This window comes from Pocillopora damicornis, chromosome 5, assembly GCF_964200805.1.
Source record: "Pocillopora damicornis chromosome 5, jaPocDami1.2, whole genome shotgun sequence".
Taxonomy (NCBI): Eukaryota; Metazoa; Cnidaria; class Anthozoa; order Scleractinia; family Pocilloporidae; genus Pocillopora; species Pocillopora damicornis.
The window spans coordinates 6,698,346-6,724,259 of record NC_142674.1 but is presented as its reverse complement, the minus strand read 5'-3'; the positions used below and the strand labels follow the sequence as shown (position 1 = coordinate 6,724,259).

Here is a 25,914-nt window from a genome sequence, read left to right as displayed (position 1 = left end):
TGAATAAGAAGGTGTATCCCTTCAAAGATCTCTCGTAAACGCGGTGGTCTTAGCGAACGAGACTCTTAATCTAATAGGACGAAATCAATCATTGACATTCTGTTCTCGCTAGAATTGAAATATTTGCTTTAACTGTAAAAAAAACTCTGTTTCCATTATTTTGTTTTTTTGGTCATTTTCATTTTCCGTAAATGTTTAATTCGCTCGTAAAGGACTAGACACTGTACGGAGAGTTTAGTTTTTTCTGAACCCTTTCACGAATTATATTCTGGACAAGTCTTGATTGGCTGATTTCTTTCTCCAGTTTAAACGCTGTAATCGCATTTTTTACTTTAGGTTGCGGATTCAGGGAGCTAGGTCTAAAAGTTCCAAATGAACGAAGAATACCAGATGATGACATCACAGCGTCTTCCCAAAAAGAAGAAGGACGAGCAGCATACCGAGGGAGGATTGGTGTCGAAACTATGGGTACATGGAAAGATGGTTGGTGCGCATCCGTTATAGACACAGCACCTTATTTACAGGTGTTCTTTGGTAAGGGAAATTAAGTTACTAGACTTGTCACTTTATTTCCTCTCCTCCCATCAGTGTTTGTTTTTGTTTTTCTTTGCATGTGTTTCTCTGTCTGGTTTATTGCGATGGTGCTTATTAAGTGGTACTTCCTATGCCAGTTTTCTCGCTCTTACCTTCATTTTTTACAAAGAATCAAGTGTTTATTCATTGGTATACTCGTGTTGGTATACTACTGTTTGTTATTTATTATCTTCTAAATTATTTGTTTTTTTACTCACGAGTACCATCTATTTACTTTCACATCTGTAGTTTTTGCTTTGTCATTTTAGCAAATGAATAACTGTTGCCACCGTTTCTCTGTGTTTAAGGGTACCTAACAAACGTATCCGTAATTGAGACCGAAGGTGTCACCGATGATTCAACGAACTCTTGGGTCGAAAGTTATTATGTTTCTATGAGTAACGACTCTCAACCTGGATCGTTCGTCAACTACACTGAACAAGGAGTAACTAGAATTGTAAGTTAAATTTCTGTTAGAGACCCATTCAGCAATAGTTCGCAAGAACGGAGATTCCGTTGCTAATTTTTGCCTAAGAGTGAGAACTTTCATCAAATTTCCTGTAAGATGGGTCAATTCAGTGAGGTCAGGTGTGCAAATGAAACATTGAAATTCAGGCAGACAAGTAGACACTCCACAAACCGATCGACCGACAGACAGTCCAGGAAACGAATAGACCAATTTATAGAATTCTTAAACACGAAATATGTACATGGGTCAAACAAAGAGCAGAATTTGCGCTCACACAGGGTAATTTACAACGGCAAGTCGTTATTTAGTACATTGAAATAACTGATACACATGTATTGGTACATGTGGTCTCTAATGTATAATGAAGACACTTAACGCGTTCCTCTTGTCTATCATTACAGTTTCAGGCAAATGATGACATTCAAGGTAAGAATCTGAGTCTTGAAGGAACGAGAGCTCATTACATCCGAATTCATCCTGTCAGTTTCACTGGTTCGTCTGCTTGTGTGCGCATCGCTTTATATGGCTGCGACTCAGGTAATTACACTATGTAAGAACGTATGAGAAGTCCTTACCTTCCCTCAGCAGAAAATGAAATTCTCCAAGCAGGTATTAGGGTATTAATTGTGAGTAACTTAGCTGCCGGGTTAAACCTGGTAACTAATGTAGTAAAGAGATAATGAGAATGGATTAATTTAGTTTCAGCTCGAGTGTGCTATAATGATATATTGTCAAATTCTTTTAAGACATTTTTCATAAAATGTTTAACTGCCCTGAGGGAGACTTATTAATCAGGTAGAATTAATGTCTTCTCATTGCAGAGGACTTCCCCTCTTCGGGCATACTGCTTCAGAGAGTGAATAACGAAACGCCAGAGGAAAGCGTAGGGTTTGATCGAATCATAGCAGGTAGGTTATGGTTTTTGGTCTCCGCTTTGAGTTGTTACTCTTATTTCAAGTCATGAATTCTTGTGCAAATATACATGTTTTTTAATTAGTTGCAACAACGAATTCAGGAATAATGTTAATTAGAGAGATTTTCGTGTCGAGTTTCGTGAAACCAAACCAAATAAATTTTAACGTCCAATCAGAATAAAGGTCAAGTAACGCTAGGAATAATGGGAACTCAAAGTTCAGTAAGGTAATTTTTTTGACGCGCGTGGAAAACGAGGATGATCAATGCAAGTCTCAGATGGTTTTAGTCCTAAATCTGATTGGTTCAGAGGATTACTCAAACTTTCCAGCGCAGTAGAAAAGCACAGTAACACAAAATCTTCTTAAATCTTCGAAATCAATCTTAAATTTATATATTTTCTCCGTTCTCTAATTGATTATTTTGTCTTGTATTTTTAGTAATTCCAGCAGTTTTTGGTGCACTCCTTTTGGGCGGCTCATTGTTATTCCTTATACGTTATCTTCGGTAAGTGAAAACGATTTGCGTCTCATTTTACGACGGCAAATTTTGCTGATAGGTAAAATAAATATAAGTTCGTGACGTTTTCGAGTATATCATATTACACGAAAAAAGGGTCATGCACTGAGTCGTTGTTTTAGTGTTGCGTCCGGAAAGTGACGCAGCAAGGTTGATGTCAGTTAGAGATAAGTAAAGGTATGTAAACCTCGGCACCGAATTTTGAAAAGATGATGTTTCGAGGACTAGATCCTTGTTAAGCAAGAGTGCTATATGGTCTATCATTTTAGTTTTATGCAGTTTTTTGTATTCGTGTAAGCTCATGCCAAGTAGCTTCTCGCGGAGTGTTTTTAAGAAATTGGCTATCATTTCTATGGATTGTTAGTTTTTGAATTTTCTTTTTCTACAGGAAGAGATCTTCACGACAAATGAAAGGTTATTCAACAATGGAAGAAGAAGAAGGAATCTACCAAACAATCCCCTCTGATCTGCCCATGTATGAGGTGCAGACTGTGGCAATCGAGATGGGCCCTGACAAAGCCTTGAATAGCATTGGAATCTGGAACGAAGCGTACGAGTCTTACGTTGGAGACGAGGAAGAAGAGGAAGGAATTGAGCGGCATTATCAGAGTCTAGATGACGAAGAATACGAACATATTTACGAGAATCTACCTTCAGCTTTTGAAGTACAAACGCTGAGTGTGGAGGTGAACGGAAAGGAAGTGGTACCGGGGGAGGTTCACAGTGAAAACGCGTTTTATGAAAGTGTTTACCCAGAGAGCAAACTCGAAGAGAAACGAAGAAAACAAGGGTTTTTTGAGTTACCGCGATATCGGGAGTTGTCAGAGGAAGAAGATGATGACTACGACGATAACGAAGACAATGGCAGCGATAACGAAGGTTATGAAGATATTTACGACAATATTTTCTTCCCTGAGGAGCCATCAGAGGATCAGAAGAAGAGGACACTTACATTTTCTCCGCAACAGACGGCCGAAGGTGGAATTTTCTCTTACGAAAACAAGGTAACAAGTAAACTTTTGCTGCATATAGCGATATGCATCTTTTTGAGGCAAAAAAAAGCGACATAAAGATCATACATTCCACATTGCTGCCTCCTTGAAAAAAAAACCGTTTTCTAACTCATGTTTTTCTGAATCAGATTTTTAGCTTTGATCGCCGAACGACAACGTTGGAAGAAATCCAGAGGAAGAAGAGTCAAGTTTTTCCATTCCTTTAAATTTCCACAAGTTATTTATCGTACCATAGACTGTCTTAAACTGCACTACCCCAGCATTTCTCATGCAGTTCTTGTTGCATAGTTTAAGATTCCTATAAACAGTTGAGGCTCACGTTATTGATAACTCGATTGGTACAGAAAACGTGTTTGTAACCGAGGCATGAAATACGATTGTTGTGTGGTTTAAAAAGCGGAGTTTTTTCTTTTTGGAGGTTTCCCCAAACAGCATCGTCCACGTAAGGGAGTCTTTTGCAAGGCGTGCCCCAGTACGTTAGACTGATATGAGAGTCTTTGTTTTTGGACAGCTAGCAGAATTATTTACAGATGTGTAACGAAAACTGATGTTTGTAGATAAACTGTGATGCTGCTTCAGCGAGGAAATTACAAGATAGTTTGGTTTTATGAACAGAATCGATGAGGTAAATTGGCCACCGTAAAGAGGGGTAATACCTCTTTGCGGTGCCTAATTTAGAGTATCAAACCAAAAGATCTTTCTTTAAGATTTGATTGGTTTAAAATCATAGATACGTTATACAAAGTCCTTGTTCGATAGCATTGTAGACGTATGATTGAATAAGTATAAATTTAAGCTAATTTGGTCGTGATTGTTACGACTTGGCTCCGATTATTAAGATTTCGTCTCGTTTGTTCTAGACCGTAAAAATCAATTTTGTTATCGTTAGTTGGGTGAAAACAGTGCAACAGCGAGACCCTGGAAAACTGGTTTTAAGGTAGTATACAATTACTAAACCTATTCTATTTTAAACAAATTCTATATCATATATGTAAATTAAGAAAAAATCATAAATAAACTAACATCACGAAAATTCTTGTGTCAATGTTTAATCATTAAACAATTCCTCGAGAGACTCTCGGCCTTCGCCCCATAATCCAATGTTATCAACATTATATAACACATTACATGCCGTGTATGTCAATCTCTTGATCTACGGACCTGTTCAATAAGTACACAGCCTGGTCCCAAGGATCTCTCTCTTGTCTCTCCCGCGCGTAGCCTTGGAATAAGAGTCCGGATTAATCATCAACGCCCGGAGTAAATAGCGTAACAGAGCAATAAAAAGGCGCAACCTGTAGTAGTTCAAGAACATTTTAAGTTAAATTTTTGATAATTAATGGAAATTTTTGAAGAAGCCATTTTTGTTTCATTGCTTTGTTTCGTGGAATTGGTTATTTTCCTGTTCTTGTGACCTGGTGAGCGAGGACATTGAACCTCTCCCAATCTACGTCACGACAGTTATTGTTGTATAAACTGCTTTTAATCGAAATGAACAACTTAAAATAGTAAATTGCAAGGACGGACAAATGTCAAAGACAAAAGAGTGAGTCAGAAGGGAACGAGGAAGCTTAAGGACGGAGGAAATTTACTAAGATTACAAATAACAAACTTGAAAAAGTACAAAACATATCGCAGTTTCACCCCTGTTCTTTCTAAACGGACCGCAAACGATCCACAGATCATAAATATATCTTTCAGTCAACCGGAAAAACAATTATTTGTTGTGAGTCACAGGCAACCATTTTATGATCTTCCCGTAATTATCGCTCAGAATTTATCAGAATTATAATTGATAAAAGTTTAGGATTTCCACGGAGTTACATAGCCCAGGAATATTCATCTTAAGTGCGAGATTTGTCATTACCTTCTGGTCTAATATCGATGTCTTTGTAGCCTGAAGTTTCCGTTTACTTTTGTTTGTTTCATGACGACACTTGGATTGATATATTGAGTGATAAAAAATACGTGAATATGCAGATTTATGGATATTTGTGAATTTTTTACACTTGCGATAGAACTTACAAGCCAGAGAGCAAAGTGAAATCTTTGCGCCGCTCTTAACCCAACCTGAGAAAAATGGCACTCAAAAACAAAGCAAGGATATCATTATTGTTATTGTCTTTTAACTTGTTATTGTTCCTATGGATCAGGTCAATAAGTAGCGAAGGTAAGTTTATGTTGTTTAAAATGACTTCTGTGGTTAGCACTTCGTGTGAAATTATTTAGATACTCTCATGGTTTTCGCTTGCGATGTCTTCGGTGTGATTAAATTGCGATGTCTTCGGTGTGATTAAATTGCTTTGTTACGAGAGCCTGCTGATCTGCATGTAAAGTATGCAAACACAAACAGAATTTAGCGTCCTCTAACAGAATACAGACTTGAAAGGTATTCATAACCGGAACATTGCCCGGAAGATTTTGTACGATTGTTTCTAAGGCATACACAAGTATGCTTTTTTTTTTTTTTTTGGTAGTGGTTAGTAGGATCAACACTGCGGCAGTACAATACAAGATGATTGTTCGAGGATATTTGTTCATGTTGATAGGGCTAGAATAAATTGATAGTGAATCATGTCACGGAATTCACTTTTCAGTGATTAAATAACATGCGATCGAAAACTCCTCGCTCTCTGAACTCTTTTCACAACATAAATTGTAAAGGAAACGTTTATTTGCCAGCTGAAAATCTTGATAAGAACAAGAGAAGTAAGTGGCAAGTACATGTAATGTGGACAAAAATACAAACTATTCTTAAATCAAAACACGTAATAACCCAGTTATTTTCACTTTAAACTTGATTTGAATTAGTACTACGCACAGCTAAAAAAATTTGACTAATTTCCGGATAAATGTGACGTTACAGAACTTCAAGGTTAACTAACTGAAAGTTAAGTTTCGCTACTTGTCGAGCACGTGCATCGCTCACAATGGAGTGAGACCTAGAAAAACGACTGCATGTAAAAGTTAAGTTTCGCTACTTGTCGAGCACGTGCATCGCTCACAATGGAGTGAGATCTAAAAACAACGACTGTTAATGGCTAGTCCCTCTAATCTAGATTTCTTGATGACATCTTTTTACTATGGGAAATTTCTATGAAAGAAGCTTACAATTTTGTTGACTTCATCAATACGTTCCACCCTACAATCATGTTTACTTGTGAAACGTAACCTCGCAACAATCACAAAAATCAACGAGGCGGTTAAAAGCAAACTGGAAGGTAATTTGCATATGATCAGTTTAACTGACTCCTAAAGACGGCAGTCACGAAGTTGGGAGTATAAATTACAGATATTGCTCGTGGTTTATGGTTAAAAGAGAAATTAAAACTGTGAATTAACAGAGGCGGCGAATTCGGCATGTTAGTAACGAACATATAGCGAACTCGACGATTAGCGAAACGGGCGTAAAGCGTTTTTCATTGTTTTACGAATAACTAACTACTTTAATCAACTGAACCAGAACTAAAACTAATCGAATGGCTTTTCATCGGAAGTGGCGTAAAAGCTACGTGCAGAGGAAACTAAGGGGGCCGGAATATATAAAAAAAACCTCTTCACGTTCCACGGTAATTTAATGAGAAGTTTTAAAGTCTGTGTCCTATCCATTATTTGAGAGAGGTGCTGCCGCTTTCATCGACAAAATCTTGTTTTCAGCGTCTCGCTTCATCGACAGACCCTTGGAACAAGATTGTAATCAGCAGAGCTGGAAGAGTGCCGTCATATCTGAATAACAACTATCTGAATATAACAACTGTGACGTAAATACTCTGTGGTTTTCGAAGTCACCTTAACGACCTGGTGGTTTCCAACATAAATTGAGATATATTCAACTTTGAAGAGCACATGATTATAATAGATTTAAAGTCGTAGGTTTATTTTAAAAGAAGGACACTGGTCGTTTTAATTCGCGGCAACCTCTCTCCATTTTGCTTATGCTCCTCAATTTGAATAATCAATATTACTCTTCTTCACTTAAAGAGTTGGAGGGGGGAGGAGTGGGGAGAGGTGAGAGGAGGTTAGGGAGACGACTTGTTCTTGCTTTGTTTAAAAACCCGTACGCCCGAATCGATAAGGCATTCAATTCATTCGGGACTTTTCCTCTTATCCTCTTTTATTTATTTATTTATCTTTTTTCAGCCATTTGTTCCACAGAAATGAATGTCGTATTTTCTGTGGAAGGATCCTACACGCTGGGCGAGGCGAACTTCCAAAATATCTTCAGCTTCATCTTTAATTTATCGAGCAACTTTGACTTGGCAACCAATAAAACATGGATCATCACACTGGCTGGAAATGAGACGAGGGTCTATAAAACGAAAGAAGACCTGAAAAATGCCACAGCGCCGCATTTTCCAAACAGTTCGCAAGTGTCTTTGGGTAAATTACTGGAATCAGTCAAAGATTGGCTATATGGCAATTACTCGCGAATGGATGTTGCTACTATCGTTGTCGTTATCACTTCCCAGAAGTCTGATGACGACATCGCTATTCCAAATATGAACTTAAAAAACTCCAACGTAACTTTGTTTTCTGTGGCAATTGGGAGCCAGGTGTCTCTGGGTCAATTAAGCGAGATCGCTTCAAATCCCAAAGAACACCACTTGTTGCAGGCTACAAATACGATGGAGCTATCACAGAATTTTAACCACACTCTGGCTAAGAGAATATGTGAAGGCAAGTTTTTTTTTTAATGAACCATTTTATCCATTTGTATTTTTGTCCTTAGCTTTTTTTGTAAGCCCCAAAATATTACAGATGTAGTGGTACATGATCGTAAAACGTCTTTATTAGTGCTAATCTCGTGACTGTTTAGATATAACGTCACATTTATATGAAATATTGATATTAATTTTAAATTGCCAAAAAAAAATTTTAACATTGTTTATAGTGCCGCTTCTTCATAAAAGGTGTGAACACATTGGTCGGATCCGAGTTTCATTATTTGTCAAGTTCCTGTTGTAAGATCAAAGATTACCAAAGGAATATCCTTCTCACATGTTTTAAGTGTGATTTGAAATGACTGTGGTACCTAAATTTATTCCACAGTTGTCGACAAATGTGTCAGCTCTCCATGTAGTAACAATGGGAATTGTACTAGCTTTACTGGTGGTTACAAATGCACTTGTCCACCAGAATTTCAAGGAGACAACTGTGAGATGAGTAAGTAAATCTAGGAGACTTTTTCATTACTTCCTGTTTTGAGATTATTAAGAGATCCGTTTCAAACCCTAGCCACAGTTTTTCGCAGCGTTTATGGTTGTATTCTTAAGCAAGGTGGGGACACGGAGGCCTGGGCACTTTCTCAGCGCCTCGTTTCACTTAGGTGTAGGATTTAGCAGGAGCCCGAAAGTTGTCAGGGAACCCTGACGATGCTGAGATTTTTCTAACATCATTGCGTAAATATACCATTCATCGCCTTATCTAAGGAACTTATAATTTTTTTTCATATTCAATTCCAATGCCTATTTTTTTTTCTTTTCCAAAGGTATATCTGTGGAATATCTGCCACTGGGTTGCTTCACGAACGCCTCTCAGACCATTCCATCCTTAGAGTCAGACAATGCAACATACCTTGATGGCGATTTTGAGACCAGAGAAAATGTGGTCAAGAAATGTGCTTTAGAGACTGCCAAGAAAGGCTATAAACTGTTCGTTATGCACAACTTAAAAGCTTGCCACTCTGGTCCAGATGCACACCTCATCGATTTTACGGATTTGGAAAGTTGCGGTCCAGGAAATGAAGACGAAGTGTACCTCGTGGGAGGTGAGATCATAAAAACTGAATTCGAGCTCTACACCCTAATCACTCATCTGCTTTATTACATGGCTCCAAAGGGTGTCCATATTTTTCAACGCTTATTCTTTAATTGATGGATAGGGTTTTGAGGAAAAGGCAATTTTTCCTTGTCAAGGGATGATCAATATTTGATATAATATGTTAACATGCCGGAAAAGCAACGCATTAGCCGTTAAAACAATGTTCAATTTGGATTTCTATGCCTGCAACTAAAAACAAGCTTTGGTGACCTCCACTTTCTATTTCCTGATTAACAATTAGCAAATTAGAGTTCACCTATTCTGTAGATTCAGAGCCACCTAAGCTTTTGAAGCAACGCAAACGTTGTTGCTTTGATCAAACATTACTAAGGATAAGTTTCAGCCAATTTCAATAACGCTGATCTTGCTTCTCTTTTGCTAGCTAAGTGTGGTGACCTACTCAAAGATGACCTTATTCATTTATCGAGCTCAACAATCCAAGGATCATCCTACAACTCGTCCTGGCGAGTTCCTCTTTTAAATGGCGACTACTCTTGGTGTCCAAAGGAAGACGACCCAATCCGGAAACTTAAGGTTGATCTGGGTAAGTTTCTTAAAATAAATATGGATTTTTAAGGGTAATACCGAGCTCGCTACTGAGTTCGACTTGGGGTAGAGTATCGGCGTGGAAAATGCAAAAACCGTAAGTTCGATTTCTTAGGAAGACTCGGATGATTTCATTCTCCCAGGCACGCCGGTGGTCCTTGACTCAAGTCCTCTAAATTGATGCTCACTGGATTCGGTTGAGACGAGTTAAGCAATTAGGCTACATACGCCCTCTGTAAATAGCCGAGTTAGAACGATTTGGACAGTCTTAATAACGTAGGTTATAGTATATGTTAGAGATCTTAATTTTCTCTTATGCTGAAAAATTGTTTTCAAGGGCGAGAGACTTATTTGAATAAAGTGACCTTACAAGGTAAAAAAGATTCTGTGGACTATCCTGACAACTACTGTTTTGGTTCCATTGTTAATGGCGGTCAAGAACAAGAGATCATTCGAAACGAATCTATTTGTCTGGTAAGAAATGCATTTAATGATGAAGGTAGTGCATCGAACGCAACCCATCAGTTAGCTGGACAGATTATAAGTTATTTAATCATTTATTAGTTATCAATCGATTGATCGCCAACAAACAACAATCTAACGAGTTCGGTGACCAACTTAAGAATTACAAGTTTTGGCAAAATTGATACTGCTTTGGCATTAATGTTACCATTTCCTTTATAGATTAGCCTCTCCACTGCCAGTTCAAACGCTAAAACAGAAGTCACACCGATTCCTGGGTCACTAGAAGCCCAATATTTGAGTTTTAGTCCTTGGAGACCATTCAAGGGTGATGGGTTGTGCCTGAGAGTAGACGTGTTTCGAAAATACAACACATGTATGGCATAATTTATATCATCTCAGATTTTTGTGTTAAATGTTTAAAAGTACGTAGCTACGTCACTATCTGAATATTTGATCTTCTAAACTAATTGAAATGCCTTTTGCCTTTAAAAAATTCTTTGGCACCGGGAAAAATTCCATGAATTGGCGTAGACAAGATTCTTTAAATCTGTGAATTGAGTTTGATTTACGTTCTTGGTTTACTGTTTCTTTGTTTGACTTTATACATGAAAGTAGAAACGATGTTAAAAAGATGTTAAAGGATATAAAAACCGAGCTAACTATTACTATTTTAAAAAATTTTTAGCAGAACGCCAAATTTTCTGTGTGACTTATCAATGTTCCATTTTGCCACACAATCGGTATAAAAAATTTTTTTAAAAGTGAATATTTCATTTCATCCTTTGTATCACAGCAACCAAAGTTTCAGTTTTAAGGGAGGCAGGTAACCTCATCATGTGCAATCATTCAAATGTTCGCTCAGGATTCTCTTGTCCTCCATTGATCGACGGACCTGTAGCTTGGTGTCCTAATCAATCCGTTGCATTGCCGTTTCATCATCATTTCTTTCAAATGGATCTCGGTTAGTATTTTAATTTCTTCATCTAGACTCGATGGCGAAAACGTTGTAATTTAACGGCCTCTTTGGTCGATGTTTGTTATGTATTAACATAATCTGTGCTTAACTTGTTTCAATAGTCATGGAAAGCTTGGATGACCTCCTTCACTTACGACATGCGTTTGATTCCGGCAATTATGTACATTTATACCCGTTAGACAACCCAGTCTCACTGTTTATGTGTCACGTTTTAGTAATCGAGGGAATACATGTGCGAAACATTGATGGAACAAAGTGTGGAATAGTGCCGTTGAATTATCAAAAGTAGTAGTCGCTAAAAATTTGTTGACGAAAATGTATTGATAGCGATTTTTTCTTACAGGGCAGCCATTCAATATTTCCAAAGTCGTAGTGCAAGGAGCAAAAGATGCAAGCGAATGGCCATACAAGTTTTGCCTTCGCTACGGCCTCAACGGATCGGATTTGAAGGAATTAACTCAATATCAACAAGAATGTCTAGTGAGTAGTTGGACCCTAGGGAGGGGCGAAAATGACCTTGTTTAATATATTTTCCCCCACCTCTCCCCCCTCCTCACCTTCGTCAAAGCCCTCACTAGGCCATTAGCAATCTCGCTTTTCATGCCGTAAGTGATTTGCAATCTTATATTATATCAGTTCTCTCGCTTCGACCACATCAACAGTTCATCTGCCCTTAAAAACATCTTTCCTTTCTAGCTGTTCAAACAAACCAACGAAGACCTGAGAGGGAACAGTAAACGTCCGCGGAAATTCTCAGTTCCTCGACTGGTTCAGTCAGTCAGTGTGCAGCCTAAGTATGCCACATTTGGTACGAATGATGGTTACTGTGTCAGGGCGGAAATGACAGGCTGCGTTACAACCACAGTTGATGGAGAGAAAGTTACTGAAGGTGAAAATAATATAATATAATCAATTTTTAATACAGAGCATAAAACTATTTCTTTCTTAGCGTGAAGCCCTCAGTGGATACCTCGGTGGTAGGTCTCCTTCCGGCCATTATTTCATCACGACAAAATAAAGTTTAAATTAAGTTAAGTCGTCAAGCCATATTTTTCATTTATTAAATATTGATTTAGAAGAGATGACTGGTGACGGCATAATCGGGTATAATCTCTTTATGAAACATAAAATTACTAGTATGGCAAGCAGGTGGCGTGCCGTTTTCAGAACAGACATATTTCTACAGCTAAAGCTGACCCAGAATGCTTGACGTTCTGTGTAATAAACTAGAATCCTCTTGAGTATGACCTAAAATGATCGTGGTATTACTTTTCTTCGTCAATGCAGGATGTACGCACAAGACGACAAGAGGCAAATGCTGTGTGTTTCCTTTCATCTATGAAGGCCAAATGAAATATTCTTGCATTAAAAACAATCACAACCAACCATGGTGCGCAACTACTGACAATTACGACAAAGACAAGCTTTGGGACAATTGCAATGGTACTCGCAACTTTGAAACATTACTGGATATTTTTTGAAGAAGTAACAAAAATATTTTGAAAAAGTTTGCTTTTCCATAGGATAGATAGCTTTCCATATGGTTGTCAATGATGTCAGTAGAAAGATAAAAATTAAGCGTGGTTAAATATTTATTAATCTCGGCTTCGAAAGAAATTTAATTCTTATGGTGTATCATCGACAACGAAGTTACATAGGGTTAGCGTAAAGACTCCTATTATCCCTCAAAAAGATCAACAGCCGATCGTATAGTCTGATCTTCCGATGCCAATAATCTTTAAAAGAACTGTTGTCCGTGAAAGCAATAGGTATATAAGCAAACGAGAAGAGATCATCATCTGAGTTAAGTGAGGAGCTGTTTTTCAGTCTGGTTCGCGGGAACTAATTGATCAATTCTGCTGCAAAGTCTTTATTTGTAAGACCCAAACCTTCTGCTATAAAAATGTAGGCAGTATAAAATAATGATAATAATTATAATAATAATAAGTTCGCTGGAAGCAGAATTGATATCTAAAATGGCGTTTTGTTGTTGCAGCTACCAGCCCTTGTCACCCTATGGCTTGTCAAAACGGTGGTAAATGCGTGGAGAACTTAATAAAATGGTCATACAAGTGTATTTGTACAGAGAAATATACAGGAAATCATTGTGAAGATGGTAAGTGATAACCACATGTCCATCCATTTTCCTTACAAGAGCTCATCTGGTGTCCTAGGGATCATGTGTTTTCCTTTGAGACCGATGCATTAGAGACCGCAACATACATAATTTCCACAAATTTTATTCTGTGTTTTTCTCTCAGATGTAGACGAGTGTTTCAACATTCCCTGTCAGAACGGTGGTAAATGTATCAACATAAATGGCGATTATCGATGTGATTGTAACCATGGAAACAGTGGCAAGAACTGCCATTTAGGTAAATATACTCAGGCTCCTTGCGCTTTCCAAAATGTTGAATAATTTAGGAATATGTAAATGAAAAAAAAATTGCACACATTTTTATTTAAGCAACGTGCATTAACCTAAAAAAAAAATCCTGCACACGTCGCCTAATGTTTGAGGATTTTCACGAATAGATTATTAAAACATGAAGCTAAAGTAATTAGTTTGTGATAATGAGTATTACTTTGATTTTCAGATTGCAAGGTCAACAAAGTTGATCTGGGGATTCTGATTGATGGCTCTGCTAGCGTGCAGTTCTACGGAAAGGACAACTTTCAGATTATTAAAGATTCTATAAAAACCTTCATTCGAACATTCAATGTGTCAAGTGGTTTAACACGTGTTGGAGTTATCGTTTTCTCCACAAATGCCACAGCAGTGTTTAAACTGGACAGTTACACAACTCAGTCAGACGTTGAACAGGCGATTGATAACATAAAGTATCCTGCTGGCGGCACTTATACTGGAAAAGCCTTAACAAAGGCTGCAGAAGATTTGTTTGGCCCAAACTCTGTACGATCAAGCAATGTCTCCAAAATCCTGGTCGTAGTTACAGATGGTGTTTCCACGAATGACGTTACTCAGCCAGCCTCGCTACTCAAGAACATTAACGTGGTCCCTTATGTTGTTGGAATTGGTTCAAACTATGATGTTTCCCAGCTCGAGCAGATAGCTGTTAATGCCACGAACCGGGTTTTCAAAACTGAATTTAACTCACTTTCGGAAACTTTTATCAGACTTAGAGGAAAGATCTGTCAGGGTACTTATCTTTTTCATAATGTTTGTTTTAATATGAGATTATTGGGGCTTCCTATAACCATTTTCCTCTGTTATTTCATCCGCAGATTTAGATAAATGTGCGGATAATCCCTGTAGGTTTGGTGGTGTTTGCCAAAATAATGGTTTGAATTGTACGTGCGCGCAAGGTTTCCAAGGAGCAGAATGTTCTGAAGGTAGGACGATTAAAATGATGTGCAAGCATGCTTCCATAAATGACGTCACAGATCTGTTTGATACCATTATACTTTTGCTTTTACTGGTGATATCAAATAATAACAGTATCAAACTTCGTTGCACTATTGACAAATATCTCGCACTAGGTCCCTTAGGAAAACAAACGGTTAATTCAGATGTTTCATACGCTTCTATGAGTTGTGACAATGGGTTTGGATCCAAATTTGTTGTTTCTGTTACCATATTGTCTCTTTTTACACCACTAGAATGTGAGACGTTTTTTTTTTCAATTTTATGCTATCAGATGTAAAAGAATGCTCAAACGTAAGTTCTAACTGCACTTTTGGAAAACGTTGCACTGAGACCTTTGGTGGGTTTGAATGTACATGCGCTAATAGTTCTCTGTACGGTGAGAATTGCACCAGAGGTGAGTGATTTCAAGGAACTTTATAATTATGATTGTTCACCTAAGAGGAGGTCAATAGTAGTGGAGAATTACCGAGCCAAATATCCACCACTTTCACCAACACTTAGGAGAATGATTACTTTAGCATAAACCACACAATAAAATACAACTTGGTTTATTCCTGCAAAAATTGGTCGGAAATTGAATTGATGACGCGCGATTTTGTGTCTTCGGAGGTGAATAGTAATTCCTAATCACTTACTGACCAGCCAATCAGCACGTGCGAAAAGCACTATTCACCTGTGTGGTCTACGCGGACTATCTTTATTGCAGAAACAACCTACCTGAGAGTGAAACATAATGAATTATTGTGTAAACAGCCAAACAAACAGAAAAAAAATTTTAAAAAATGAAACAAACAAATAAAACATAAGAAAAATAGAAACTGGATAGAAGACTAGATTTCTGAATCTAGCTAGTTGACACAAGAATGATCTACTGGTCTGCTGAGACGCTGGTAATTTCATTGACAAAGAAGTAGACATAACGACGTTTACAGAAAAAGAAACACATTAAAATATGCAGACGTACACAATGACCAACTGAAATACTATAACCATACCTTAAAGAATAATTAACTTTCTGATTGAATTTTGCTGTTCAGATTGCAGCAACAATGGCTCCACAGTACTGTTTCTTTTAGACAGAGGAAAAAATGTAGGACAAGACAACATAAAGCATCAAATCGAGTTCATCATCTCGGTGGCATCTTCCATTTCTATCGTAGACGTTGCAGTCATTTCCTATGCAACTGATGCTGATATTGTCATCAGACCTGGGCAAGCATCGAACTTAACCGAATTTTCTGAAACTTTACGCAGCGCGAATTATTCCATGGGTTACATGAAGAACTTGGGTGTAGCATTACAGAAAGCTCAAGTGATTGAAGAAATTTATAACCACTCAAAACCAGCAGTCGTAGTTGTGATGATAATGGGGAAATCAAATGATGATGAAGCGCCATATGCGGCAGAATTGAAACAAAGAGGTGTTATTGTTGTAGCTGTACCCTTGGATAACAATTATAATCTAGCAGAGTTGAACTTGTTGGTGTCAAAGCCATCAACGGACCACATTTTGGCGACGGACGTTTCAAATTTGAAGCATTTCGTTGGTAGAACAAGAGACGCGGTTTGCAAAGGTACTTATGACACGTGGCAAGGGTAATCCTTCACTTGTTTTGATTGTTGAGGGGATTAGGAGGGGGTCATGTAAATTAGGGGTTATTGTAATTAAACCTTCAAATAAGATTTTGCAAAATGAGACAGTGCTAAAGAGGCAACTCTTGAACAGAGGGGAACAGTAATAGTTAATATTAAAAAAAATTCGTTGATTTCTAGGGACAAACTAATTATTATTTTGGCCGTGATGAGGAACAAAGTTAAGGTTGAGGAAGTTTAAAGACGCATTAATGAGGATGTGTGAACCTATGCTTTGTGTTAGAACTTGTTGTTGCCTTCAGTCGCCAAAAATGCGTTCCCATGGCAGGATTGGGAAATTGTTCTCCTACACCTTTCTTCTGCACGCTTTGTAAGTTTAATTGCGGCCACCGAATTTTTAATTGGTTACTTAAAGAATTACGGGTAAACATCAATAAAGAGGATCATAGATCATACTGCAAGAAAGAAAACTTGCCAAACAAAAAAGTGTTCATTAAATTATAAGAGTTGAAACATGATCATGTATGTTACAGGGAAGTTTTTCTGAGACAGGCTTCTCAAAATTATACGAAAAGACTGTCTCTCTCTCCTTCTTATCGTCAGCTTGGAAACCATGCACCAGCTCAGACTGTCCGCCTACGCACGAATGTAAAAATAATTATGGACAAGATGGAGGGTTTCGCTGTATTCCGCGTGAGTAAAAGGAAAAATATAGATATTATACTTGCTTGATAACCTGAACTTTGTAGATGAAAGACCACATGGGGATTCTTTCTTATTGATGGCATTCACTTCAGGTTAAGGAGAATAATGGACTCTGCAAGTGACTCATGTCCTTTCATTTAAAAGCCCACTCTCAGCTTCACAAAGCCTCAAAACAAGATAAAATCCATATTTTAAAATAAAGTTTTGACTCTCTTTAAATTTAATTTAAGAAAGAACAGCCTGGTTAAATGCAACATTTCCGCGAAAAGCGTTTCTATCTATCACGACACTGGCCCTTATATTTGGGTATTTAAATCCTCTTTATCTGGCAGTTTTGGTAAACTCTATGAACACCAATCGTCGTTCGGGGTTCTTTCATTTTTTGCAGTCATTAAACATGTTGAGTTGAAACCGCTGATGTTTGAATCAACAAAAAACCACTTTTTTTTTCAGCCCCCTCTGTGTGTGAGCCTAACCCTTGCAAGAATGGAGGAAAATGTCAAATTGTCGGCTACAACGTGCACAATTGCACTTGTCCAGCGGGAATCGGAGGTGTGAACTGTACGGAAGGTCTGTATTACGTTGGTTTTTAACCTTGCAGATAAAAATCAAGTCAACTTACTAGCCAGAAAGCCTATCGGTCAAGAGCAATGACATGTCTTCCAAAACGATACAACATAAAAGTCTTATTGTAACGAATCATATGAAAGTAGAGTGGCTAGAAAGAATCAAAGAAACACTCAAACAACAAATTAAGAGGGACGCAAATCAGCATTAAACCTTAGTGGTCTGAGGTGGAGTGCCGTTGTCTATAGATAACTTGTCAGTATCTTACAAAAGCGATCAGGCAGCAATGGAGGTAACGTAACATTACCTCTCTGAAAGCATACACCTAGAGTTCACTGATAATTTAGGAAGTTTTCTCATTAACTTAATAGGACGTTCTTATGTATTTGAGTATTTTATTTTTGCGACACATGCATTGCAGATATCGTAAACGAATGTGATTCAGCACCCTGCAAAAACGGCGGGACTTGCCGGGATCTCCTGGGGGCTTTTACATGCAATTGTACAGAGGAATTTTCTGGAAAGCGGTGCGAAATTGGTAAGTGCTTTTTGCATGTCTCATGCGTTGGAAATAGCTTAGAATATTTCCAGTTTTTCATTTACGTACCTTATTACTCACGGACTGACTGACTAACTTGCAACCAGGCCCTCATTAAGAATGATGCATGATGCGCGTTTCTCTGTCCGCGGGAGGGTTGGAGGCAAGGCGCTGGAGTCAGGGAAAAAGTTTGCAAGAGGTCAGGCGTTGTCAATGCTATTTTCGAAAAAAAAAAAAAAAAAGCTCGTGCAATCATTAACTGGGAGGACCTTCTCGCAGTCTTCTGACTGAGTGATTGAACGGTTGGTTGAATGTTTTAAACCAAGAAAGGATAAAGTTTACGTCCTCTTTTGTCTTCTCTCCAATGAATGATCTGGCAAACTGTATGTTTGAAAAAGTGTCACTTTTTTCCGCTACCACGCCCTTTTCTATAAATTTGGAAAAGATGCTGAGTGTATCATTCAAATAAATCTTTAAATTTATGTCACCTTTTCTTTTGCTTTAGCTTGTTCAAGTCAACGATTCAATTTGGTCTTCTTGGTCGACGGATCTGGTAGCATAGAACTCCAAGGAAAGGGAAACTTTCAACGTTCCAAAGACTTTTTGATTGCTCTCGTACGAGAATTTGAAATTGGTCCGGACCAAACCAACGTTGCCACTGTTCTGTATTCGCAACACTATCGCATCATCCATCACTTAGATACCTTTAAAACATTGGTTGGAGTAGAGAACGCAATTCAAGGCATGGGTTTTCCATCAGGTGGTACACGTACTGGGCAAGGTTTAAACGTGATCCGCAACGAGATATTCAAAAATTTAGGAGCTGCCAGAGAAGATGTTCCTAAAATTGTGGTTGTTTTGACTGATGGATTGTCTAAAGACAGTGTAGCTGGTCCATCTCGTGCTCTCCGAGATATAGGAGTGACAGTTATTACTGTCGGTGTTGGCTGCTGTTTTTACAAGCCTGAGCTAAACGAGATGGCTACGGATCCTGATAAAGATCACGTTTTTGAAGCTAAATTTTCAGATCTACCAAAAATTGTGGAGTCTCTTCGTGAAAAGATTTGTTCTGGTAAACAGATAGATATATTTCGAATTAAAAGACCTTTGTCTCAAGGAACCTTTGATATGGAAGCTAGCATAAGTTCAGTATATTTTGGTTTTTTCAAATGAGTTGATTATGCAAGTTACCCCCTCTGACGCAGCCCCCTTTGCTCGTTAATATCATTTCACTCAGGCTGCTGTCAATTAAGGCATTCCGCTGCCAAGTAAACGTATGAATGGCTACTGGTGGCATGTTCGATGGAAGACGTTTTGCCTATATTTTTAATATGTTTTTTGTTTTTCAATACAAAGTATATTGCTGCGTAAAAACGCAGCATTAGATGGGCGTTTTATTCCCTATGTATGCATTTTCATCATTTTTTTGTTCCATTACACTGCAGCTGTAGACGTTTGCAGAAATAATCCGTGTGAGAATAACGGAACTTGTACCAGCTTACGGGATGGTTTTCAATGTAATTGTTCATCAAGTTGGACAGGAAAGAATTGCTCAATTGGTGAGTTAGACAAAAACGTTTTATGGCTTCTTTTCTTTCACTTGTACCTGACACATTTCTTATTCAGGATTTAACAGTACTTGTAAAAGGTTCCTTCAAATAGCTTCACCTGTCTTTGATGACACTACGTGCAACTACTTAAGCAGTGCAGTTTCAACTGAGTATTGAAAAGAATTCGTACATTGCTATATTTTTTTTAATTGCTTAGTGGTTGTGCTAGAAAAAACTCCCATCGCCTTCTCAACCAGTCAGTCACTTATGACTTAGAGAATAGCAAATATCTATTACACTCTTTTCTCGGGCTCCAGGCGGTTTGTTGGTTGCCTTCTTTAAATTTTTTTTTATTTTTGCATTTTCCGTAGATGTCGATGAGTGTTCTACCAATGCGACAAAATGCAATGAAAACCAAGCTTGTCATAACTATCCTGGAGGATCAAGTTGTCTTTGTAGTGACAGCCGATATGGTTATAACTGTACCATGCGTAAGTAAACAAAAGTGATATGTAATGCATTCGTTTTCATTCTAAGGTTATTCTTTAGATGGGAAGAGATTACTCAAGCGCACGGTAGCTTGGAGGCACTCGTCCATTAACAGAACTGTATTACACATTGCGACTTTCGAAACTGAAATTTCAAGAATTTCCTTTGTGATATTGATTTTCTTTTTATAACAAATGTGATTATTTAAATATTGGTTCTACGGTGCTAATAGAAATGCTCTCTAGAAATGAGGGTTTCAAATGGCGGTAACAGATCCGTGATTGCTCTCAAGGCTGAAATAATGACTTAAGGTTATGTTCGTCTTTCTTTTCATTTTGCTTGTATTTTAAGGTTGCAATCAAACCAAGGCTGATGTTGCTTTCCTCGTGGATAGCTCTGCCAGCATTAACCAGGGAGACAAAAATAACTACCAACGAATCAAAGATTTCATCGCAGGATTTGTCAAGTCTGTAGTTATTGGACAGAACGACACCAGAATTGGACTTGCCACCTTCTCCTCGCAAAACAGTTTTAGAGTTCATTTCAATTTCACTGAATATTCCGCCACAGATGAGTTGGTCAATGCTGTACAGAGCATTCCTTATGACGCAGGTGGCACTTATATGGGAGCCGCATTGACTCGAATAAGAACAGATATCTTCAGCATGGCCAGAGAGGGAATTCCCAAAATTCTTATCATTTTAACAGACGGTCAATCGCAAGACAAAGTGTCAGTTCCATCGAAAAGTCTACGCGATGAAGGTGTTCATATCATCTCAGTTGGTGTTGGTAATGCTGTGTACAGTGAGCTCGCAGATATGGCGTCTGAACCTGATAATGAGAATATCTACAAAGCAACGTTTGATTCTCTTAGTAACATTTTTGGAACTTTACAGGAAACTGTTTGCAAAGGTAATTGGATTTTTAGAATAAATACGTGGGTGAGGTTACTCTTTTCCGGTAAGGGGAACTTGCAGAAGCGTTTTTTTGCATGTCAGGTTTTTATCATCATTTCTTGGGACCAGAATAACTTTTTCTCCTTTTCTCCTTGACTTTTTATAGAACAGATAATTAGGTGGATTACACTTTTCCAGTAAGGGAACTTACAGAAGAGATTTCTTGCATTTGAGCATGTCAGGTTTTTATAATTTTTTTATAGGAACAGTATGACTTTTCTCCACAATCTGTTTACTCTCTCTCTCTCTCCAGTTGTACAAAACAATACTGACCCTTGTCTAAGCAATCCATGTCAGAATGGAGGAAAATGCGAACGTTTCACCAATAAATTTAATTGTACGTGCTTAGCTGGTTTTACTGGAGACAAATGCGAGACAGGTGAGTGAAAGTCGTTTTTAAAATATTGACAAAAAATAGACGTTTTACTTCAAAAAATAAATGTAATGTCCGGCTTATTGGCTGATAGCTGCCATCGATAACGACTAAACAAAAAATGTTTGCCTTTTCGCATTCCTCAGCTGTTAGGTTCTTTACTTTGTTTTGCCTTTAGTTAAAAAACTCGACAAGTGTACTCCTTCGCCGTGCTTAAATGGCGGACGATGCGCAAACACTAATCAGACCTTCCGCTGCTTCTGTGCACGTGGTTACTATGGAAACCGCTGCGAGTCAGGTAAGTAAATTTCTAACTTAACTATAGATCAAAAGCAGTTTTACTTGAGTTATACGCAACGTTTTCATATCACACTACTATTAAAAAAAAAAATCACCATCATCATCGTCGTCATTATCACTCCCACCTGAGTTATACGACATGATGTGTCAGCGATTGCTTGTCATTAATTAATCGTATTTTCTTTATGATTCTCATATCACGCATCAGCACACACACACACAAAACCACGCGTCATCATTTCTCACCTTCAATAAGGGCATACAAGTCTCGTATAGCTTTATATATTACCAAAGTTATCGTTATCACACAGGTCGTGTCATCGCGGACCTCGATTTAAAGACCGGTGCCATGTTTTTGATTGCTCAGTGTTTTTAACAACACCTTGCTGTACAGTTTACGTTATGTACCACTGTCAACTTGACATAATATTTGCGTTTGATCATTCAGGCTGTGGATTTAGAGAGCTAGGATTGAAGATACCCAATACGCGTCGAATCCCAGACAAACACGTGACTTCATCTTCACAGAGGGACACCGGTCACTCTGCTCATCGCGGGAGGATTGGTATCGAAGTTATGGGAACGTGGGATGACGGGTGGTGCTCATCGCAAACAGACACAACGCCTTACATGCAAGTGTTCTTTGGTGCGTATATGTATTTCATCTCTTCAGATCAGGAAAACTTATTAAATAAAGAAATGATGGGCGTATGAAATTTCTAACGTTTAAGTGACATGGGAACGAATTAGTTAGAAATTGATATTCTTATAGCGCGTTGAAGAGGTTCACGTGGCATCATGGAGGTTTAGGACCATTTAATTATTATTCCAAGATGATAGAAATACGAGTTATCGAAACTGCTCATCTGAAATGGATTAGACTTGTATCACACAGGGAAAAAATGAAACGGCACAAGCACTTACTCGATTTCTGTGTTCTGTTTTGTTATTTTTTGCTTTTTCCATTTTTTTGGGTCAACTTCATCTAGTGCCTTTGTCACCCCCCCCCCCTCTCCCCCCTCCCATCAACCACTCACCTATGAACCTTTTTTTATCGAGCAGAATACCTGACAAATATCACTGAGATTGAAACCGAAGGAGTCAAAGATGAAACGAATAATTTGTGGGTTGAAAGTTACTACGTTTCAACGAGCAACAGCACAGAGGGGAATTCTTTTGTCAACTACACTGAAGATGGAAAAACCAAAATTGTAAGTAGATGATTATTATAATCTGACATTTTTAACGTCCCCCAAAATAAGTTTAGAGTATTTGTTACTCGATGCTTGATGCTCGATGCTCGATCTATGCGAGTAGCGAGACCAATAACCGAGTATCAAGAGTCTAGTGACGATAATCAACTACAGAGGTTCGATTGTAAAGGATTAAGTCAATCAATTTTCTAAAATGTTTCATCTCTGATTTTTTAGTTCAAAGCTAACACAAGGATTTCCGGGAAAAATGTTTCTCTCCACGGAACAAGCGCTCATTTTGTTCGAATTCATCCACTTAATCACACTGGATTGTTTGCCTGTTTGCGGGTAGCGATGTACGGTTGTGACAAAGGAGGTATCTATAATCTGCTTTACGCGTTTTTCCTGTTTTTAATAATTTTATAAGCAGATACATGTTTTAGTTTTAAAGAATTAAAAGATCTTAGCAGCAATAAATCCGGAAAGGATCGGAACAGAAGCAAACAGCGAATCAATCAGTTAATTTACATTATTTATTTGCTCATCTACTGATTTATTTGATCAATTTTTTAAAATATCCATACATTTATTTGTTTATTTTTTATTCCACTTTCATTGTCTAACCAGGCGACTTCCAAGAATTCCCAACCACTTTGGCGGAGAAGCTTGACAATGCTGCTTTCGCCAAGGACCCACTGTTTGATACGCATTTAGCTGGTACGTTCCAATCTGTGAAGTTTACCATAATAATCAGACAATTTCGGTTTTCGTGATGTTTCGCTTTATTATTTTGTTTTCTTTTTTGTTTTTGTTTTTGTTTTTCACCATCAAGAGTAAGTTTTTAACTCGTTGATTTCTATTTTTCAATTTGAAACAGCTATACCAATTGCAGTGTTTGTGTTCCTCTTATTGGGTTCCTTATTTTTCCTTTTGCTTCCTCTTAGGTAAGTCAAACAAATATTCCTAACAAAAATAATACTTATGGCAGATTTGTCACGAAAGGCATTGCATTCTTGTGTTGATATAACATACACATATGTAGTGAAGCCATGTTTTTTTTACTGGTTATTGGAGGAAATCTTAAGTAATTATGCACGTTATCAGGCACAGTAAAAATTTGGTTAACTCTCGTTTTCCTGGTTAAATTGAGCGGACTTGAGACACGCACCAATTCCTGTCTGTTCTCTGTGGTGCTTCCGCCGATGATAGCCTAATAAAAATCTTCAACGAAGTGACTTAGTCATCTGGTCTTGAATCAAAACAAACTAATGACAACTCAATGGATTATTCAGATAACGTAAAGAGCAGATCAATATCAACAATCAATGTTAACGATTCGCGAATAAATTCAGAATATCCATTCATCCATTTCACTCGTCCTTTTCAGGACTCCTTCTCCGTCAGGGCCGTCAGTGAGAGAAAATATAATTCGATTCGAACAAGAACCACCTCAGCATGGCGCTATTCCGCTTGTCCCTACATATGAAGTTCAGTCCCTCAGCATGGAACTCGGAGAAGAACCTATTTTGCAAGTGGAGGGTGTTAATACCGCCTCGAACGACGCAATTTTCTCCTACGACAACAAGGTAACCCAAACAGCTAGAAAATAATTCACGAAAGGACCATTTTTATTGCTATCTTTTCAGGTTAGAACACAGGAGAGAAAATTGTGACTGCAGTCCCTCCAACAAGTCGAGACCGAAATTTAAACCATTTTACCTGTTCCTCGAATTCAAATCTAAGGGAATTGTTTGGCACATGTTCTGAGCTTTCAGATTCAAGGATCAAGTCTCCGACCTTTCCCATTTACGTTATGGTTGCTTCATCATGTGAACTGTCAAAGAGACTCTCAGGGACATTCGTTTTTTCTGTATAAGGAAACTTACAGAATACCATCTAAATTCAAGGGGTGTTTCTCAAACAGCGATGTATTTCCTTGTGGTAGAAGCTACCCGGACGGAATTTAACTTGGAACTTAAATTTTGTTGCTAAGAATGCCCTTATCTAGTGTATGCTTATTAAGTTCTTGTCTCTTTAAATCTCTTCCTCCAGATTTTCAGTTTCGACCGTCAAGTGGGTTTAGCTAGCCAAGGCCAGAGCAATCTCCTATGAGCACCTGAGAACGGTTAATCCTTAAACCCTAACATCAGTTTACGTATTCTCCGTACTGTTCTACATACATTTCCTAAGATGTCGACAAGGAGAATTTGTTAAACAAGCAAGAGCTTCTTTAGTGAATGATCATTTCCTTTTACTCTCGTGACCCTAGTGTGTTCATCAGAGGTTATATTGCGAAGAGATTCTAGTCACTTTATGGCAGTCAAAGGGTTAATGGTGATTGTAAAAAATTTTCCTTCCACATCTTAAAATTCACAACACGCCATGCTACAATTTGGCATAATTGGAGCCAATTTAGCTATTTTTGAGATAGAAATATGGCTTGACATGTATTATTCAAAATGACAATTTATAAACATATTTTTAGTTGCAATACACTGCTATATATTAATCATCAAAGGAGATGACTTTTCCTGCAGATTCTAACAGATATAAAAAGAAAAAGGATATCGCTAAAAATGTAATTGTCTTAAAAAACCTGATGCAATTTCATGAGAGATCAAATTGCTTTTTTACGTTCGGTAAATCTAGTTTTTCTTTTGCTTTCAGTATTTTGTATTATTGTCCTGTAGTTGTATGATGAATGGAAAATGAATTAAAAATTATGTAAGGCTCTTTTAACAATAAAGATGCGTATTCTCGAAAAGGAGCATCTGTTTTGAATTGAATTCCAGGTGGGGTGTTTCGCTTTTAAAAACATCTGAGGGAGGGGGGAGGGAGGAGGAGGTGTAACACTAACACGTCCTAATAAGACGCTTACACTTCAGGCTAACTGAATATTGTTGTAACGAACTTTTATGTCTCAATGATCGCAAATAACTGCTTGTTATACAAAGAAGACAAAAATAGCC

General features: G+C 37.9%; 2 protein-coding genes across 3 annotated transcripts in view; both read left to right on the top strand.

The window, feature by feature from the left end:
• LOC113673533 (uncharacterized) overlaps positions 1-4,519 on the top strand; it is a 40,658-nt gene extending 36,139 nt beyond the window's left edge. For both annotated transcript variants that reach the window (XM_089206835.1, XM_089206834.1), the window contains 7 exons: positions 337-534; positions 882-1,030; positions 1,444-1,579; positions 1,864-1,950; positions 2,395-2,461; positions 2,862-3,477; positions 3,615-4,519. In XM_089206835.1, the coding sequence (XP_089062961.1) occupies positions 337-534; positions 882-1,030; positions 1,444-1,579; positions 1,864-1,950; positions 2,395-2,461; positions 2,862-3,477; positions 3,615-3,692 (1,331 nt within the window). In that variant the 3' untranslated portion in view covers positions 3,693-4,519. The remainder of the gene's footprint in view (positions 1-336; positions 535-881; positions 1,031-1,443; positions 1,580-1,863; positions 1,951-2,394; positions 2,462-2,861; positions 3,478-3,614) is intronic.
• An 864-nt stretch (positions 4,520-5,383) lies between these two features.
• Positions 5,384-25,709, top strand: LOC113673335 (uncharacterized). Its single transcript, XM_089206836.1, has 33 exons — positions 5,384-5,656; positions 7,627-8,163; positions 8,536-8,649; positions 8,975-9,253; positions 9,689-9,850; positions 10,190-10,326; positions 10,537-10,690; positions 11,111-11,278; positions 11,637-11,773; positions 11,990-12,182; positions 12,581-12,736; positions 13,290-13,409; positions 13,555-13,668; positions 13,891-14,454; positions 14,540-14,647; positions 14,953-15,075; positions 15,719-16,255; positions 16,878-16,967; positions 17,433-17,549; positions 17,968-18,084; positions 18,590-19,156; positions 19,530-19,643; positions 20,006-20,125; positions 20,475-21,035; positions 21,333-21,458; positions 21,631-21,750; positions 22,201-22,398; positions 22,815-22,963; positions 23,183-23,321; positions 23,573-23,662; positions 23,823-23,889; positions 24,333-24,531; positions 24,998-25,709. Exons 1-33 carry the CDS (start codon positions 5,566-5,568, stop codon positions 25,055-25,057), a joined length of 6,528 nt encoding a protein of 2,175 aa, XP_089062962.1. The 5' UTR covers positions 5,384-5,565; the 3' UTR covers positions 25,058-25,709.
• Positions 25,710-25,914: the final 205 nt, after the last annotated feature.

Coding starts and splice junctions, on each gene's coding strand:
- LOC113673335 (XM_089206836.1), top strand. CDS start 5,566: ATGGCACTCAAAAACAAAGCAAGGATATCATTATTGTTATTGTCTTTT. Junction 10,327..10,536: donor GAAACGAATCTATTTGTCTG/GTAAGAAATGCA, acceptor TTTCCTTTATAG/ATTAGCCTCTCCACTGCCAG. Junction 13,410..13,554: donor AGGAAATCATTGTGAAGATG/GTAAGTGATAAC, acceptor TTTTTCTCTCAG/ATGTAGACGAGTGTTTCAAC.